Genomic DNA, 16,682 nt, shown 5'->3' with positions numbered 1-16,682 from the left:
TTACATTCCATGGTTATGGCGTATTGGCTAAAGGTGGCGGTTATGATGAGAATGAATGAAATGGTGGGATGAAGAAAGTTGGAGGAAACGAGAGAAAACCCACGCACACGGTGGTTGTCCACCACAAAGTCCACTCGGTGTGAGCTGGGATCGAACTAGGGACCCATGCACCACGTTTATTACTCGTCTGATTTTTCTCTGCATGCGGCGAAGTTGGGAACTAGCTTCCTTGTTTACAAGTGGTAGGAGCAACATGACAGGGTCGCCAGAGGTACTAGTTTCCTAAGATTTCTTTTATGGTCAGGTTTTCGAGAAAATCAAAAGGATATGAACAAAATCAAATTTGCGTGAGAGTAGTGTGTACATATTTCAAGTTTTATTTAAGGACACATCCATCATTACCAAGAGCACCAGTTACTGGACCAGGATAGTAGCCGAATCACTCGCCATAGTTCATGAACCGAACAACGTTAATAGAGACACTGGATTTCAACTCAGCCCCCTGTGGAACCCGGTCATCAGTACCGTAGGAAAGAAAACGACACACAAATATCCAGATAACCCTCAGCCAATCAATAGCACGGACTACGGAACATAGCCAGCCAATCACAGCTCCAGTTTTTCAGATTAAACCAGCCAATCAGGAACCAGCATTTTCTCCAGCCCAGAGTATATATTACTTATATCCGCTGATCTCTACATAATTGCCCTGATGACGAGAACGATGACAGCTCTCGAAACGTTGGCCTATCCACCAGTTTTCACCTGGCTGATTGCCCGAGAAGAACTTTATCATATTTCAAGTCGTTTTGCGAGGAATATGTAAAACTATTTGATATGGAATCAAACATTAAAATATCTAGATGGCTGCTAACTTAATTTCCTCGTATGCATTAACTTAATGTGTTTGCAGCAATTATGGAGACATGGAACTAATAATTGCCATGTCGAAGAAATGATATACATCTTATACTCTATGAAAGGAACGGGGCTATTTGACGGCGGAAGATCTAGCTGAGGCACAAGGCCTGTTACTTTGCAGGAAGACGTCCTGGCAACCCTGTAACGGAATACAGAAAACCATTCATGCCTTCTCTCCCACCATCCCCTTCGCCCAGTGCCAAAACATAAACACAACAGCAGCGTCACTACAAAACAAATGCACAGACTCGTGCGACGGGTAATACTTCTGGTGCGACGGGTCCCTTATCGTGGACATCATCGTGTCCTTGAATTAGCTGGAGGTTCTACCATTTCCTGGCGCATTCTAATTTCACCAATTCTTTAACCTAAAGAACAGAATCGTGGGCTGTACAACTAGAAATGTCATTTTACTTATCACGTGACGCTGCATTCCAGCATTCGAAGACGGCACTTCACGTCAAGTACTACGTAATTCATAGCTCTTACCTATCTCATGAATCATTTAGCGAAAATGATGTACAATTTTCTGATGTTCGTGATTGTTTTATATATTTTCTGCAAAATAATTTTATTATATACTTAGGTATATAACGAATAACAAGCAAATAATCAAAACATTATCACGGGGCTAACAAAGTACATTAGCGCCTGATGGACGCCCGTTTGGAATTCAGTCGCATCACAGTATAGGTAAATGACACTTAGTTTGATTTAATCCATAGTAATTATTAAAAGAAAGAATGTTTTAGAAGTTTAGAATGTTAAGTATTGCCTTAGCATCCTTGAGAAATTTATAAATAGAGAATTTTACGTACTTCAGGGATTGTTTTCACCTGAAAGCGTCTTCTTGTTTGTTAAATTAAAATAAACTCATTGTCAAAGTGTCCTTCAATAGAATTACAGTCAGGAGCTAAAACTTCAACAAAAGTTTTCGTAAATCTTGACAATGAAAACTATATAGTGTTAATTTAAGGAAGTTGTGTTTTATTTAAATATGTTGATATTTATTGTTATTTATTCTTATATTGCTAAACCAGGAAAATTCACCAGGGACTAGTGGAGGACATAGTGGAAGAATTTATTAAAAAATGCGAACTCGTATGCAAACAAGATAAAATACCTCAAACATTGGCTTTGCAGTTGCTGTTAGATACAAGATTCATAACCGTGTTACTAATTCCTAGAGAAAGCAAGGTATTGTGTTATTTTCCTCTGTTTCATTGATATCTGTAACTAAATATGTCTGTGTTCATTTTGTATGCAGTTAACATCATGTGTTATCATTATGTTATAGATAAAACAATTGAATACATCAGACGATATGCTAACAAGTTTACCTCCTTGTTATGTTCCACGGTAAATTGTAAGTTAAGGTAAATCTGATTTCGTTTACTGGTAAAAACTCCAATTGTGAGAATACTTTATGCAAAAACGGCACGCCATTTGCATACCAATAGTAGCGCATAACATCTAATTCTTGCATTATGAATGTTACTTCGAAAGTTCAGGTTAAACACACCAGCAATTGACAATATATACAGATATTTTCAATTTTCTGCCACTATGAGCCCATTTCTATATATTTCGTTTACGTTTTCATTACTTTTACTGCTATTTTTATTTTATTTTATTTATTTATTTTTTATTCCTTTTGAACAAGGCTCCGTTAGAGAGCGTAAAGCTTGAAATTGCAAGAAATTTTCAGGAATAAGAATTTGGAGAAACTGTAAAACAGACTATCCCAAAATTTGTATATAAATTTCATTTTCGTGTTGCATGGAAATGGTAAGCCCTAGGAAAGTGAAAGTTGATGTGATTATAGATGAAAGTTCGAAGTTTTTTGTGACGTTAAAGGGAGAGCAAGGGTGTCAAGGATTAATAAGTTACAGGATCAGAGGTTAAATTTGTGATTTTTTTTTCCTTATGAAATTTCAGTGTTAAATTGATATATGCAATTTTTCAAAAATCGACTTTTGACCGCACAAATTGCCATATTTGTATAACTTCCAATGTGAAACAATATGCCAATGAGGGATGTATGAAACAGTGACCTTTAACCTCTAACAGGTCACCCATGACTTTCATTGTAACAGCATTCATTTCAACAAAATCCCGCAACAACAATTCAGTCGAACAAAGTGTGATTCAACGTACAGATAAAAAACCTACGAAGATTAGCCGAAGCCTAACTATGAGGTCACCAATTTCAAGAGAGGTCAAAGGTCATGAAATGTATTTGTGTTATTCCAGGTACTGAAAAATACCGAAATACTCGATTAATGGAGCAACAAATTAATTGTGAATGAGTATTAAACTAAAAATAATTCTTCCGTTTGCTGAATTGAAAACTGAACCCCGACCTAAGTAGTATAGAAATAGTGATTCAACGCCAAACTGTTTTTTAAATTCTTTTAAAATCCTTAAAATCCAACATTTAAACCCGCACATATACTGCATGTTAGACCACTCAGATACCCAAAACTGCTGTTTTTACCTTTTTTATGGTATGATTAAAAGTATTAGTTAAGTAAGAGTCAAAATTTCCTCTCTGGGTGATGGGTTTTTTCCAACGCGGAAGTGAAAGGTCTGGACCACAGTCCAATATATATATATATATATATATATAGTGTAATGAGAACCACATGTGTGTTTATCGTAAGTTTATTTTACTACGAGCTGAGATAGAACCACGGAATTTAATAACTGAAGTCGTTTACTATTTAAGTTTCTGCTACCTTTATTTTCGATGCTTGTGTGAATGAAAGAAATAATGTGAAATGAATTGAGCTTTATATGTTGTATGATAAATGTTGTTTTGTGCATGTTTTGAACATTGTGTTGTGTTGTTAGCATGCGATAACAAAATTACACAGGAAGTTTGTTGATAAAAGTTTTGAATATATAAATGTCATGCAACTGTACGTGAATAACTAGATACGAGCTTATAGTGGTATTTATTAGCAACTGTTAAAACAGGCACCAACAGAACTGAAGGATTTGAATAATATCTACAGTTATCGCGGCAGCATTTTCTTTCTCAGCTGACGAGTGGAGGGCTGGAGGGGCAGTTTGTCCACAGTAGGTTTTTTTTTTTTTTTTTTTTTTTTTTTTTTTTTTTTTTTTTTTTGGCTCGCGAGTCGAGGGCTTGTAGAGGCACCAGCAGAGCTGAGGGAATGAAATGATATTTACAGCAATCTCGGAAGTATTTTCTTTCTCGGCTAACGAGTCGAGGGCTGGAGAGGCACAAGCAGAGTCGAGGGATTTAAATAATATCTGCAGCGACCGCAGCACTGTTTTTTTTCTTGACTCGCCAACCAAGGACTTGGAAAGGTAGTTAGCCTCGGCTTTGGAGTCCACTTCCCGGCAAACCAGCCAGAAAAGGTGTTGTTTCGCCTGAAAATAATATTTACACAAGCAGTTAACAGTGGCAGTGTGTTTTCTAAATTCCAAGGGCTATATTTTTGCTAAGATATATGTATATGTAAGAGGCAACACATATACAAGGTTTTGTTTTATATTCCATGACATATTATGTGCAATTTTTGAGGTATATATCGAAGAGTAAGAGCAATACATACATACAAATCAACAGTAATCATACAACATGTCAAGCTCAGTCCATTCTTATTTTATATTTTACATGTTTATTATTATTATTATTATTATTATTATTATTATTATTATTATTATTATTAACACCAGCCTCTAAGCTAAGGTAGCAGTAACTTAAATAGTAAGGCACTTCAGTCATTAAATTCCCTGGTTCCATCCCAGCTCGTGGTAAAATAAACTTACGATAAACACACATGTTGCCTCGTTACTTTTATATATATATATATATATATATATATATATATATATATATATATATATATATAGTGCTCTACCCCCGACTCTTCACTTCCGGATTAGAAAAAAAAAACATCATTCACAGAGTGAATTCTGAATCAAACTTACGCAATACTTCTAATCGTACTGTCAAAAAACTATGAAAAATGGCAGTTTTGGGTATCTGAGTGATCTAAAATGCGGTATATATACGGGTTTTAAGACCAGAAGTATTGGATTTTAAAGATTTTTTAAGGGTTCAGACGATAGATGATAGAGATTCAACAGGATGTCATTGAACGGCTATTTCTATACTACTGACCTCTACCAGGTCACCTTTGACTTTGGTTAGACTTACTAGAGATGATTCCATTCCGGGACCATGTACCTGGGGAATACCTATATATCGTCTGAAAGGTCTTGCCAAGAGAAGTACGAAACCGTTTTCAAATCACGGGCAAACCCGAAACCTGATACTATAAGGGGGCAGTTTGTTGGTGTTTGTGACCCTATGTATTGCATATTCGACAGAAGTAAAAATAAATATTACGATGCATCATGCGTAAGCGCCTGAGCCCATGATGTTCCCTTTTGGCTCATTGCTAGAACGTAACTTGGGCAAGAGTTTGATAATATCGCTTTACACCCAGACTCATTTGGTCAGTGTTGCCAACCAATTGTAAATACAATGTGGCCGATGATTTCTGTACCACTGGATGTATATCCATGAAACGTGGCATAAACATCATTCGTCACTAGAAAAAATATACTGTGAACGCATTCCTCCTCCAAGGACCACAGTTTGTCAGTGTTGCCAACCAACTATATAAATGAAAAGATGTAAAGCAGGTTTAGTACGATAAGACGTTTATGCACCAAGATTGGCAGAAACATCACGCGAAATACCATTCATACCATTAGCCAATATAAAAATAACACGAAGCTAGTATACTACTATTTGAAGAACTTCCATTTTGACAACGTTAGCAATACTGACAGACCACGTTGACAACGTTACCGTGCTTGGGGAATGGTAACAACCACAGAATGTTTGTTTTTGTGTCAAATGATGTTTATGCCAAGTTTTGTCTCTATGCATGCAATGATCAGGCAACCTTTCGGGATAATGTATTTTAGAATAGTTGGCAACACTGTCAAATTGGGGTGCTTGTTAACACTCACACTATGTTTTCCATTGTCCAATGCTGCTTCTGTCACATTTGTTCTATATTCGTTCAATGACACACATCCTATTTGCAACATTGTGATATTTACATTTGGTTGGCAATACTGACAACCTAGAATGGTCGGAAAAAAGGGTTATACTCAACGTATTTTTGCTATAATGTCGTGTGATGTTTCTGAGAATCTTGGTGCATAAACGTCTCATCGTACGAAACCTGCTTTACACCTTCTCAATTTTTACAGTTGGTTGGTAACACTGACAAACCTGGTTCTTTGGAGGAGGAATACGTCCACAGTATATTTTTTCCAGTCACGAATGATGTTTATGCTACATTTCATGGATATACATCCAGTGGTACAGAAATCATCGGCCACATCGTATTTACACTTGGTTGGCAACACTGACCAAATTGGTGTCTCTCGGTGCAAAGCGACATTATCAAACTCTTGCCCGAGTTTCGTTTTAGCAATGAGCCAAAACGGAATATGATGGGCTTAGGCGTTTATTCGTGATGCATCTCAACATTTATTTTTAGTTCTGTCTAAAATGCAATGCATAGGGTCACAAACACCAACAAACTGGCCCCTTATAGTGTCAGGTTCCGGGTTTGCCCGTGATTTGAAAACGGTTTCGTACTTCTCTTGGCAGGAATTTTCAGGCGATATGTAGGTTTTTCCCAGGTACATGGTCCCGGAATGGAATCATCCCTAGTTAGACTAAGTTCAATAGCTTACCTTGTAATTCAACACACAGTAAATGACCATCCCAAGATTAATCTAACCCTAAAGAATAAAGTCATTGATATCGAAAGAGATCAAACATTACAAAGCGTATGAAACCTATTTCAGGTAATGAAAAATACGAATATATTCGAGTAAAAGAACAATGAAGTGATTATGTACGAAGATTTTGTTAAAACATAACATTTCCATTAGTTGACTTGAAAATAGTAACCTCTGACCTTTACCAGGACACCTATAACCATGCTAGGAATACTAAATTCCGTATAAAGATAATTTAATCAAGTTATATATAATTTGATTAAAAGATAGGGATAAAGGGGTTATCCAAATTTAATATAAGCTTAAGAATAAGGTTATCATCATCAAAAGAGATTAAAAGTCGCGGAGCTTGTGTTCTATTTCAGGTAACGGCAAATATCAACATACTCAATTAATAGAGCAATAACTTGATTATGTATGGAGATTGAAGTGAAAAATATTGACAACAGTACATTGCTGCATGTCTTGCAAATAAGAACAGAAATAAAGACTGTAATAGAACAAGACTGTACTATTCATAAAAATAAATACTTTACATGTTACGTTTCGATCTTCTAACCAATCTGATGAGGATCTTGGTTAGAAGATCGAATCGTAACATGTAAAGTATTTATTTTTATGAATAGTTCAGTCTTGCTCAGCAGTTCAGTGTTTTATTTCTGAAAAATATTACATCCGTTATATAAATTAAAAATTGTGATCCTCTATCAGACATCTAACCTCTACCAAGTCACCTGTGATCTTCTTTAGAATAACACGTAAAAATCAGCAGCTTACTCTTTAAAATAGTTTAATCGAACAGATTTGCAATTCAACACATGATTAAATATTTTCAGAGTACAAATTGATAAAATATTTCGGGGGAGAGTTCAGAACAATGCAGTTGGTTAATGGGAGCTTATAGAGAAGAAAGTTTGAAGAGTATTAACTATGTTTTGTTTTTGCATCTATGCCTGAATAGGAACATTTGATCCTGGCAATGTGATTGCATTGGAACTAAGAGAAAGAATGAAAAATAGAAACAACTTCGAAGAAAAATGTTGCATCCCTCCGTGCACTGATCGATGATGTCTTGTTGGTTGTTAGCCTGCTTCAGTATACATCCTAAATCTTTGCTGTTTCTGTAACCACCCTTTTGGTTCATCTGGCTCATTGGGCTCACATCAGTGATTCTTTTATTTTACTTTAAGAGATAGTTTAGTGATCTCCGAAGAAATAATGCAGTTGGAGTACAGCAGTTGGCATAGTACTGCAGTTGCGATTACATCGTGTTCGTCAGTGATTCTTGTGTTTAACTGTTATTTGTACAAACAAGAATTGCCATAAGGTATCATTTATTATTCTCTCTTCATTCATATGACCTTTAAATTTTATTATGTGTCATAATGGAAAGTTTATTAAAGAACAATGTGTCGATTTCATGGAATATTTCAATGGCAGTGGTAAGTCAATGACACAGACACGAAGAAAGGCATTTGCTTAATGGGGTGTGAAAACGAGTAACAGTAAGTTGTACATTTTCACTACCAGTTTAGAAAGAACGTTTGTGTCAACGACGGCAATAAGCAGGACGACTAGCATTCATTTCAACCGGAGACACTAAACGCGAAGTTATTCATTCGATGCTTCGTTCGCCTAGAATATCTATCTGTCGTTGGAGTATTTCTCTTAATATTACAAGAAGTTCGTTAAATAGAATGTCATAGAATGTTGCGTGTACTGGAGCTTATAGTGTCCAGAATGAAGATAGTACGGAAATTACAGGAAGAGATTTTGGTGCAAGGGTTTCCTTATGCAACGGACATATAGATAAGCTGAATGACAATCTGATGTTCCGCAACGTAAGGCAGAAAAACACAAACAGTTGTTGTTATTGTTATGCCGATTATCACGATCTAATTTCCAAATTTTGCATTGCGTTAACGCAAACCGCTACAGAATTGAACTCCATGTCAACCAAATTACATATTAAAATGTGTTGCGTGATTTTCATTTCCCTGAACTTGTTCATTTAAATCAGTGGTCTTCAACCCGTGGCCCGGTGGAACACATTATGAAAGAATGAATTCATAATTAGGAAAAATGCGAACCATTGGAAGAAACTGATACGATGTGACGTAACTCCATTGCAAAGACAAACTATATCGTATATCAAGAAATTGCTATGCTGTCAAAACCTTTTGCTGATAGGGAATTTATCAAACAGTGCATGGTATCTAGCAGTTGAAATATATATATATATATATATATATATATATCGTTGTTGAAACTGAGTTTGTCCGGTGTTATGGTGGCAAGGAGAGTGGAAGATTGTATAGAGTGGGTTAGAAACTGGAAGAATAATAAAGCCATTGCTTATATAGAAAATACATTGAGAGAAAATGCTTCTCAGTTCGTTCATCGTTCTCTGGCTGTTAATGAATGTTGTGATGTGCGTGATACAGCACAATTAGTAATCTTTGTAAGGAGCATTACTTTAGCTTTGTTAAGAACTGGTACATGTCATTTCTCGTTAAAACATACCTCGAAAAGCAGTAAGATTTTGAATGCTGTTGTTCTTCAAGCGATAAAACTTGAGTATAAAAAAAAATCTCTGGTGTTGTCACTGACGCGGCTCATGCAGTGATTAGCAAGAATGAAGGTTTTGTCACATTATTGCTTAATGAGGCAAGTGCGCGTGGAAACAAAGGGATGTACTCTATCACTGCATTCTGCGCCAGGAAAAGTTTGTGTAAAAAAGGTGTGCGTTTCAAAGATATTATGAAAGACATTGTTAAAATTGTGAATTTTATAAGATCCCGAGGATTGAACCACAAACAGTTGCCAGCCGGTCTTAGTGCTATGGAGGTAGAGTACGACGACATGCTCTACTTTACAGAAATTCGTAGGCTTATTTCCTGTAAAGTGCTTAAAAGATTTTTTGACCTTAAGAATGAGATAAGTGAATTCGTGGCAAGTAAAGATGATGGAATTGAACCATCATGGATGGATTCAGTGATCTGGAGTGGATGGTTGAATTTGCGTATCTCACGGATATTACAGTGCACCTCAGTGATTTGAATATCAAACACCAAGGGAAGAACAATTTCGTAACCCATCTCTGTAGTCAGGTGTAATTTTTTGAATTTAAATTACGCTTGTGGGAGAATCAGCTTAGAAATAGAATCTCACACACTTTCCAGCGCTTTCACAGAAAATTCATGACAGAAGTATGCGAAAGTTATCTTAGCTTTAAGGTCTGAATTCGCTAAATATTTGTAGACCTTGGTCACATACCAACAACTTTCAACTTTCCCCCAGTCCTTTCACTGTAGATGTCAAAGATGTCCCAGGAAATCCAAATGGAACTTATCAAATTGTAGTGTAATATTGAACTCAAAGGAAAATTCAATAGTGTGGACCTGATAGAATTTTACTCTAAATATGTGAAAGAAACAGAATTCCATGTTCTATACAATCATGGAATTGTATCACTATGTAGTACCACTTATATATGTAAGCAGCTCCTTTCCAAAATGAAGAAATATTGAAATTATAGTCAAGAAATCGACGGACCGACACACCGTTTGGAAACAGTCTGCGAGTATCATCATCCAATTTCAAAGAAAATATTGACTGTTAGCAAGGAAAATGTAGTCACAGTGCAGTGTTCTCACTGAAAGTGAAAATGACATATATATATATATATTAGGGTGGTCCTTAATTTTTGATTTCCTAATTTCTTTGAACTCACCCCCTAAAATGGTTCCATATGGAACTAAATTAAGGAAAGAGAAAAATTAACTTCATTGAATAATATTAAATGGTGCCCCAAGCGACCTAAAATTTTGAATCCGATTACAGTACATAATATATGGGAAAAATCTGGAATAAAATCTTGTAATTTAGAAACGGCTTAAGGGAACGCAAAAATACCCTGGATAATGGAACTAGAGGAAAAAACACATCTAATGTTGTATAGTATTGTCACAGCGGCCATCTTGAAGTCCGCCATCTTGGATTCAGATCAAAATTTTCAAATAGGAAGAGGGTCATGTGACATATCGTTTTGAGGTGGCGTTTCACCAGAAACACAAATTTGGCACTATTTTAAAGATAGCCTTAGTCGTCTAAGAATTATTACATGTGAAAATATTTCTCTTTTTCACAAGTAATAACTCTTACACAACTAAATGTAAAGACATGAGTTTGGCTCGAAAAGAACTAGAGGGATATGCGCGGCTTCATTAGAAAGAGGAACGCAAAAGAAAAATGCACTTCTGAAAATGATTTGTATGAATTTTACACCAAAATACACGGAGGTAAGCATTTCAAGAAATGAAGAGGAAACCCAGTTGAGTAATATGTAAATATGTGCCTGTGTGCGCCCGGACCCTGCAAGAGATGTAAAAGGGGAAAAATTAATTTTAAAACTCCAAGACAGGTTGCTGCTCTTGATCGATACAGGTCCACTGATAGAACGAGAATACATATTCTGGCAGCGACGGCAGAAACATTAGGCCATAATGTAAAGGAACTAGTAATAAATATGCATCGATGCTGAGAGAAAATCCGTAGCGAAGTTGCATAAGACCACAAAAACAATTTCGGAGTGCATCAAGTGCGTTAGTTGTGCAATGAGACGGAAAACTACTGCCGAATTTGACTGGTAGAGAGACTATCGACAGGTTATCAATATTTATTACAGGAGATGCTCATGAGAGGCTAATTGGTGTTCTCAGTTTGTCATCATGAAGAGGAGAACGAACACATTATTTCCACTACAGTTCATTAGCTTGAAGAATGGAACTTGGTAAAGTTCGTGCAGGCAGTTTGTTGTCACACTATTCCCGGCAATATGTGTCATGTGAACGGTGCTTTCATTCTGCTAGAGCAGATGCTTCAAAATGATCTTCTATACCCTCCTTGTAGACACTACATTTATGAATTGGTTTTAAAATGTGTATTTGACAAGTGTTGTGTTTCGTTTGCATCTGGACCGGATTATCCCCTATTTAAGCATTTTCAGAACGAGTGGTCTAAAATAGATTGTACTAACTTTATTCCAGAATTGATGATGATAATGACAGAAGGAACAACATTTCAGATGTAAGAAATGAAGTATTGAATTTTGCTATCAAACTTGTAGAAGCAGGACACCGCAGAGAAGATTACAGTAAATTTTTAGAACTGACATTCTTGGATGGCATACCTCCTCGAAGAGTTTTCTTTCGTTTGCCTGGAGCAATTCACTATGCAAGGTAGATGAAAAAAGCAATATATTGTTTAAAAATATTTCTCTTTCGCCAACGAAGAGAAATATTTTTAACGAAGCAAATAGAAACGGGTCTTCGGACAGCATGAATTTTTTTGATACGACTATATGTCCAAGCTTGATTTAAATGTGATCAAGTATCCCATTCTTCATTACAAGACCTGCAATATTTGGAAGCTTTGTACAGTTATAGGCAAATAGATAATGAATTATCTGATGTGGCTCTTTCTAAATTTTCTCGGCATCTCTGGTACTTGAAGGAGGAATACGTAGCATTGGAGTTTTTTGATGATGAAGTTAACATAGTGGAAAAACAAAAATTGGTTGAAAGAATTAAAACTGTAAGGAGAAACCGTGAAGCAGTAAAGAGGCTTGACGCAAGGATAATATCATAAAAATTCTTGCGAAAAGAGAAATCAGTGATTTTGATACAACAAACAATTTTTTCTCGTGAGATTTAAAATACCCAAAGGCTTTCTTGAGTGTGATCCGATTTCATGGTCAGATAACAATGACTATCTTCAAGGAAAGACAATAGTTAAATTCATCTCCGTAATAAATGATGCAGCAGAAAGGGAAATGAAACTAACAGAAGATTACAAAGTTGTTTTTACGAAAAAGGAGTATCAGAAACAGTTTCTTTTGCACATAGTGAATTCTCATAGATAATCTTTTCCTAGATGTGACAAAAGTGAACTGTGTAGTATATAAGATTGAAAGCCTATTGAAAACTTATCCCAAAGCTACCGTACTACATAAATAAGGGATATTTCAATTTCTTCCATGTTATATTTTTTTTTCCCTCATAATGGTCTATGAATCATCTTGATTGAAAAACTTATTGGTACTTCATGGGAAATAAAGATTTAACTTTCTCTAGCAGTTTGTTTCCAGTTTATGTAAAATACTTCAAAAATTCTTACAAATCTGTGGTCCATAACTACAATAAAATAACATTACATCGAAGCATTTCGTTTTTCACACGTAATAACTCTTACAAGATTATTGGTAGCTTGAAAATAATACGAGATTTGTGCTTCTGGGAAAACGCCACCTCAAAATGATATGTAACATGACCCTCTTCCTATTTGAAAATTTTGACCTGAATTCAAGATGGCGGACTTCAAGATGGCCGCCATAATAATGCTATACAAAATTAGATTGTTCATTTCCTCTAGTTCCATTATCCAAGATATCTTTCCATTCCCTTAAGCCGTTTGTAAATTACATACAGCTTTTCTCCATATACTATGTATTGTAAACGCATTCAAAATTTTAGGTCGTTTGAGGCACCATTTAAAATTATTCAATGGATCTAATTTTTCTCCTGGCTTAATTTTGTTCCATATGGAACCATTTTAGGGGGTGAGTCCAAGGAAATTCCTAAATTTACTTTTCCCCATATAAATAAGGACAACCCTAATATATATATATATATAATATAATATTTTAATTTTAAGAGAGTAATAAATTATGCTTTTTTCTTACGTTACATTTCTTTAAAAATTAGCCTTTCCGAAGGTTATGAATACATTTACAATTTGTATTTGAACCTAATGAATAATGTACAGATTACCAAGTGTCCAATATTCTACAGAATACTATAACTTTCTTCTTATTAATTTGTATTTACGTTTAATCTGAAACATGATCAGTAAATGTATGTGTACTGAATCGTATTGGATTTTAATGAAGCTGAAACTATGAAACTGAACGGAATTGTGCGGCTCGCCAGTTCCTTATGGAATGTGACCATGGCCTGCTGAAGAAAAATGGTTGAAGAGCACTGACTTAAATCTTGATCCAAATAATAATATTCAGTATCAGCAAGGTGTAATTTTAGCATCGCACAAGAACAACACTTGAGGTGTTGAAAGAAAGGTTTTAAAACAATGAGAAAAAGCGGAAAGGCTATTACTCACCGCAAAAAAATATGTAGCAGAATTTTCTTCTACATGCAACAGGTAGCGCTTTCGGAAAATGCTATTTCCTTCATCAGCCTGTGGTAGACTTCAAAAAGGATAAAAAAAACATGAAGGATGGTTAAAAATGGTTAAAAGGTTAGAATATGTAAAAAACAAATCTTCTGTCAAACATTAAAACACACGGGAGTAGAAACTCACTGACATTATACACTGCTGTTCACTGTTTTCTGTTCTTGCTTTCCAAATGGTGAAAGTATGTAGTGAAAAGATTACTCCAAATAATATTTATTTCTCCTCTATGCAGGTTAAGTGAGGGTCTTTCTTTGTGAGTATAATATGATTCTTTAATTTTTTCCTTCCGTTGCTGTTTTTGCTTTTTCAGTTAAACATGATTCCACGATATGATGTTTATAATCTCTAAGATGCGTTGCTAGACCGAAATGTCGTGGATTCCGAGATTTCGAGGTATGAACGTGCTCAGTAATTCTAGTACAAATGTTCCTTTTTGTTTGACCTATATACACTTTTATCACACTGACATTTCACCAGATTTCCAAAAATCTTTATTGTTAAAATGGTACAAACAGGTACAACAGGAGATCGTCGGGCACCCACCATCCAACCAACAACAGATGCCGTAACTGACAGATGGATTGGTGTCCCTTTGGTTCCACATTTTCCAGCAAAAATCAAGAAAGTGGGCTTCTGTCAAACATTAAAACACACGGGAATAGAAACTCACGGATATTGTACACTGCTGTTCACTGTTTTCTGTTCTTGCTTTCCAAATGGTGAAAGTATGTAGTGAAAAGATTACTCCAAATAATATTTATTTCTCCTCTATGCAGGTTAAGTGAGGGTCTTTCTTTGTGAGTATAATATGATTCTTTAATTTTTTCCTTCCGTTGCTTTTTTTGCTTTTTCAGTTAAACATGATTCCACGATATGATGTTTATAATCTCTAAGATGCGTTGCTAGACCGATATGTCGTGGATTCCGAGATTTCGAGGTATGAACGTGCTCAGTAATTCTAGTACAAATGTTCCTTTTTGTTTGACCTATATACACTTTTATCAGACTGACATTTCGCCAGATTTCCAAAAATCTTTATTGTTAAAATGGTACAAACAGGTACAACAGGAGATCGTCGAGCACCCACCATCAACCAACAACAGATGCCGTAACTGACAGATGGATTGGTGTCCCTTTGGTTCCACATTTTCCAGCAAAAATCAAGAAGATTCTGCAAAGACACAACATACATTACCAATTTTAAAGCATTTTTTTTACTGACCCTTTACAAAGCAGTGGTGTTTATCGGGTGCATACTAGTCGCGTCACTGCCCGTGATTATATCGTGTGCAGCCTATAGTCCAGATGTTGACGCCATATTCCAGAATGAGAACGTGTCCATTCAGACGGTTGGAGCTGTTGCAGTGTGGTTTGAGGAACATCAGGATGAAGTTGAACATCTTTCTACGCCCAGCCAATCCTAGACTGACATAATTTAATATTTTGGATCCGTTTTGGGGAAATGAATCCGGTCGAAATGTTCATCTTTATCCTCACCCATTCTCATGGAACTGATTGATGCACTACACGCGGAATGGTGTAATATTCTATTTGCTTCATTCACGACTTCTGTGACTCCATTTTACGTCGCGTCAAAACTGTTCTGAGCTGTTATTTCATATATATATATATATATATATATCATTTGTGAATAAATTTAACATATGTACTTACAATATGCTACATTTTGTATCGGTGCAAAGTAAGAGAAGAATGTTAGGTAATTGAGTAAAAAACTAACATTGGTTCAAACGATTTGTTGTTCTCTATTTAGTGAAATAAACGATATTATTTTTCAGGTCCTTATGACACGAGCTCAAGAGGTGTCTGAAGCACTTGAAAACAAGATTGATCCGTTTGATTTAGATGTATTTCATCCATATCTGCAAGCAAATGTTAAGAAGAGCGTTCATCGAATGCAGGTAAAGTAGTTCGATAGCATTCCCGATTAGTGTGTGATGTAAGCTATTACGTAGCACTCATAGCACCTAACGAAAAGAGAGTGATGAGAGAGCAAAAACAGTAATTTTCACCTCAAATGAAGTTAATTTCTTTCTTCATTTTTGAGCCAATATGCACATATATATATGTAAAATTTACACATTTAAATGTGGTATTATTTCGTGATTTTAGAGGTCCCGGAGTAAATGAAACTCTTTCGTCTTTTGTGCGTGTGGTCCTGTGTATGATTACATCCATTTGTAAAACTAAATTTTAAGTAAATGGGATGCAGTTAAGATACTCGAGCCAAGCTACTAGCAGTGTGTCCACCTTCTTAATGTAACCCCCTTTACCTTTATGAACTTTTGCCAGCGGTGTGTCAGCTTCAGAAGACCCTTCTAAAACTAATTGTTTGGAGTCCCACGCGTCCATGTTTGGACAACTTGTTCAAGTTTATGAGCATCTGCAAACCAACAACCATGCAGAGCTGTTTTCAAGCCTTGAACAAGTAGTAATCGCTGGGAGCGAAGTCAGGAGAGTAGGAAGGGTGTAGCAGCAGTGATTTCTCAGCTAGTGTGAGGACGTGCATTATTATGCTGAAGAAGCTCTCCTTTCGCCCATTTTCCTGGCCGCTTCCTTTGAATGGCACGACATACACGTCTGAGGGTCTCCTCATATGCTGCACTGTTAATCGTCGATCAGAATAATGCCTTTCGTGTTCCAGAACACTGTAGTTATACACTTTCCAGCTGAAGGTGTTTTTTGAAATT

At 35.9% G+C, this 16,682-nt stretch overlaps 1 protein-coding gene across 3 annotated transcripts in view; it reads left to right on the top strand.

Annotated features, from left to right (window-relative positions):
- Positions 1–16,682, top strand: part of Cog1 (conserved oligomeric Golgi complex subunit 1) — a 113,641-nt gene that overhangs the window by 80,965 nt on the left and 15,994 nt on the right. For all 3 annotated transcript variants that reach the window (XM_081733864.1, XM_081733865.1, XM_081733863.1), the window contains exons 14-15: positions 1,962–2,118; positions 15,771–15,893. In XM_081733864.1, the coding sequence (XP_081589990.1) occupies positions 1,962–2,118; positions 15,771–15,893 (280 nt within the window). The remainder of the gene's footprint in view (positions 1–1,961; positions 2,119–15,770; positions 15,894–16,682) is intronic.

The sequence above is a fragment of the Thermobia domestica genome, chromosome 12 (assembly GCF_964235325.1).
Source record: "Thermobia domestica chromosome 12, izTheDome1.hap1.1, whole genome shotgun sequence".
Lineage (NCBI taxonomy): Eukaryota > Metazoa > Arthropoda > Insecta > Zygentoma > Lepismatidae > Thermobia > Thermobia domestica.
The sequence above is the reverse complement of the archived record's forward strand: the minus strand, read 5'-3'. Positions and strand labels throughout refer to the sequence as shown.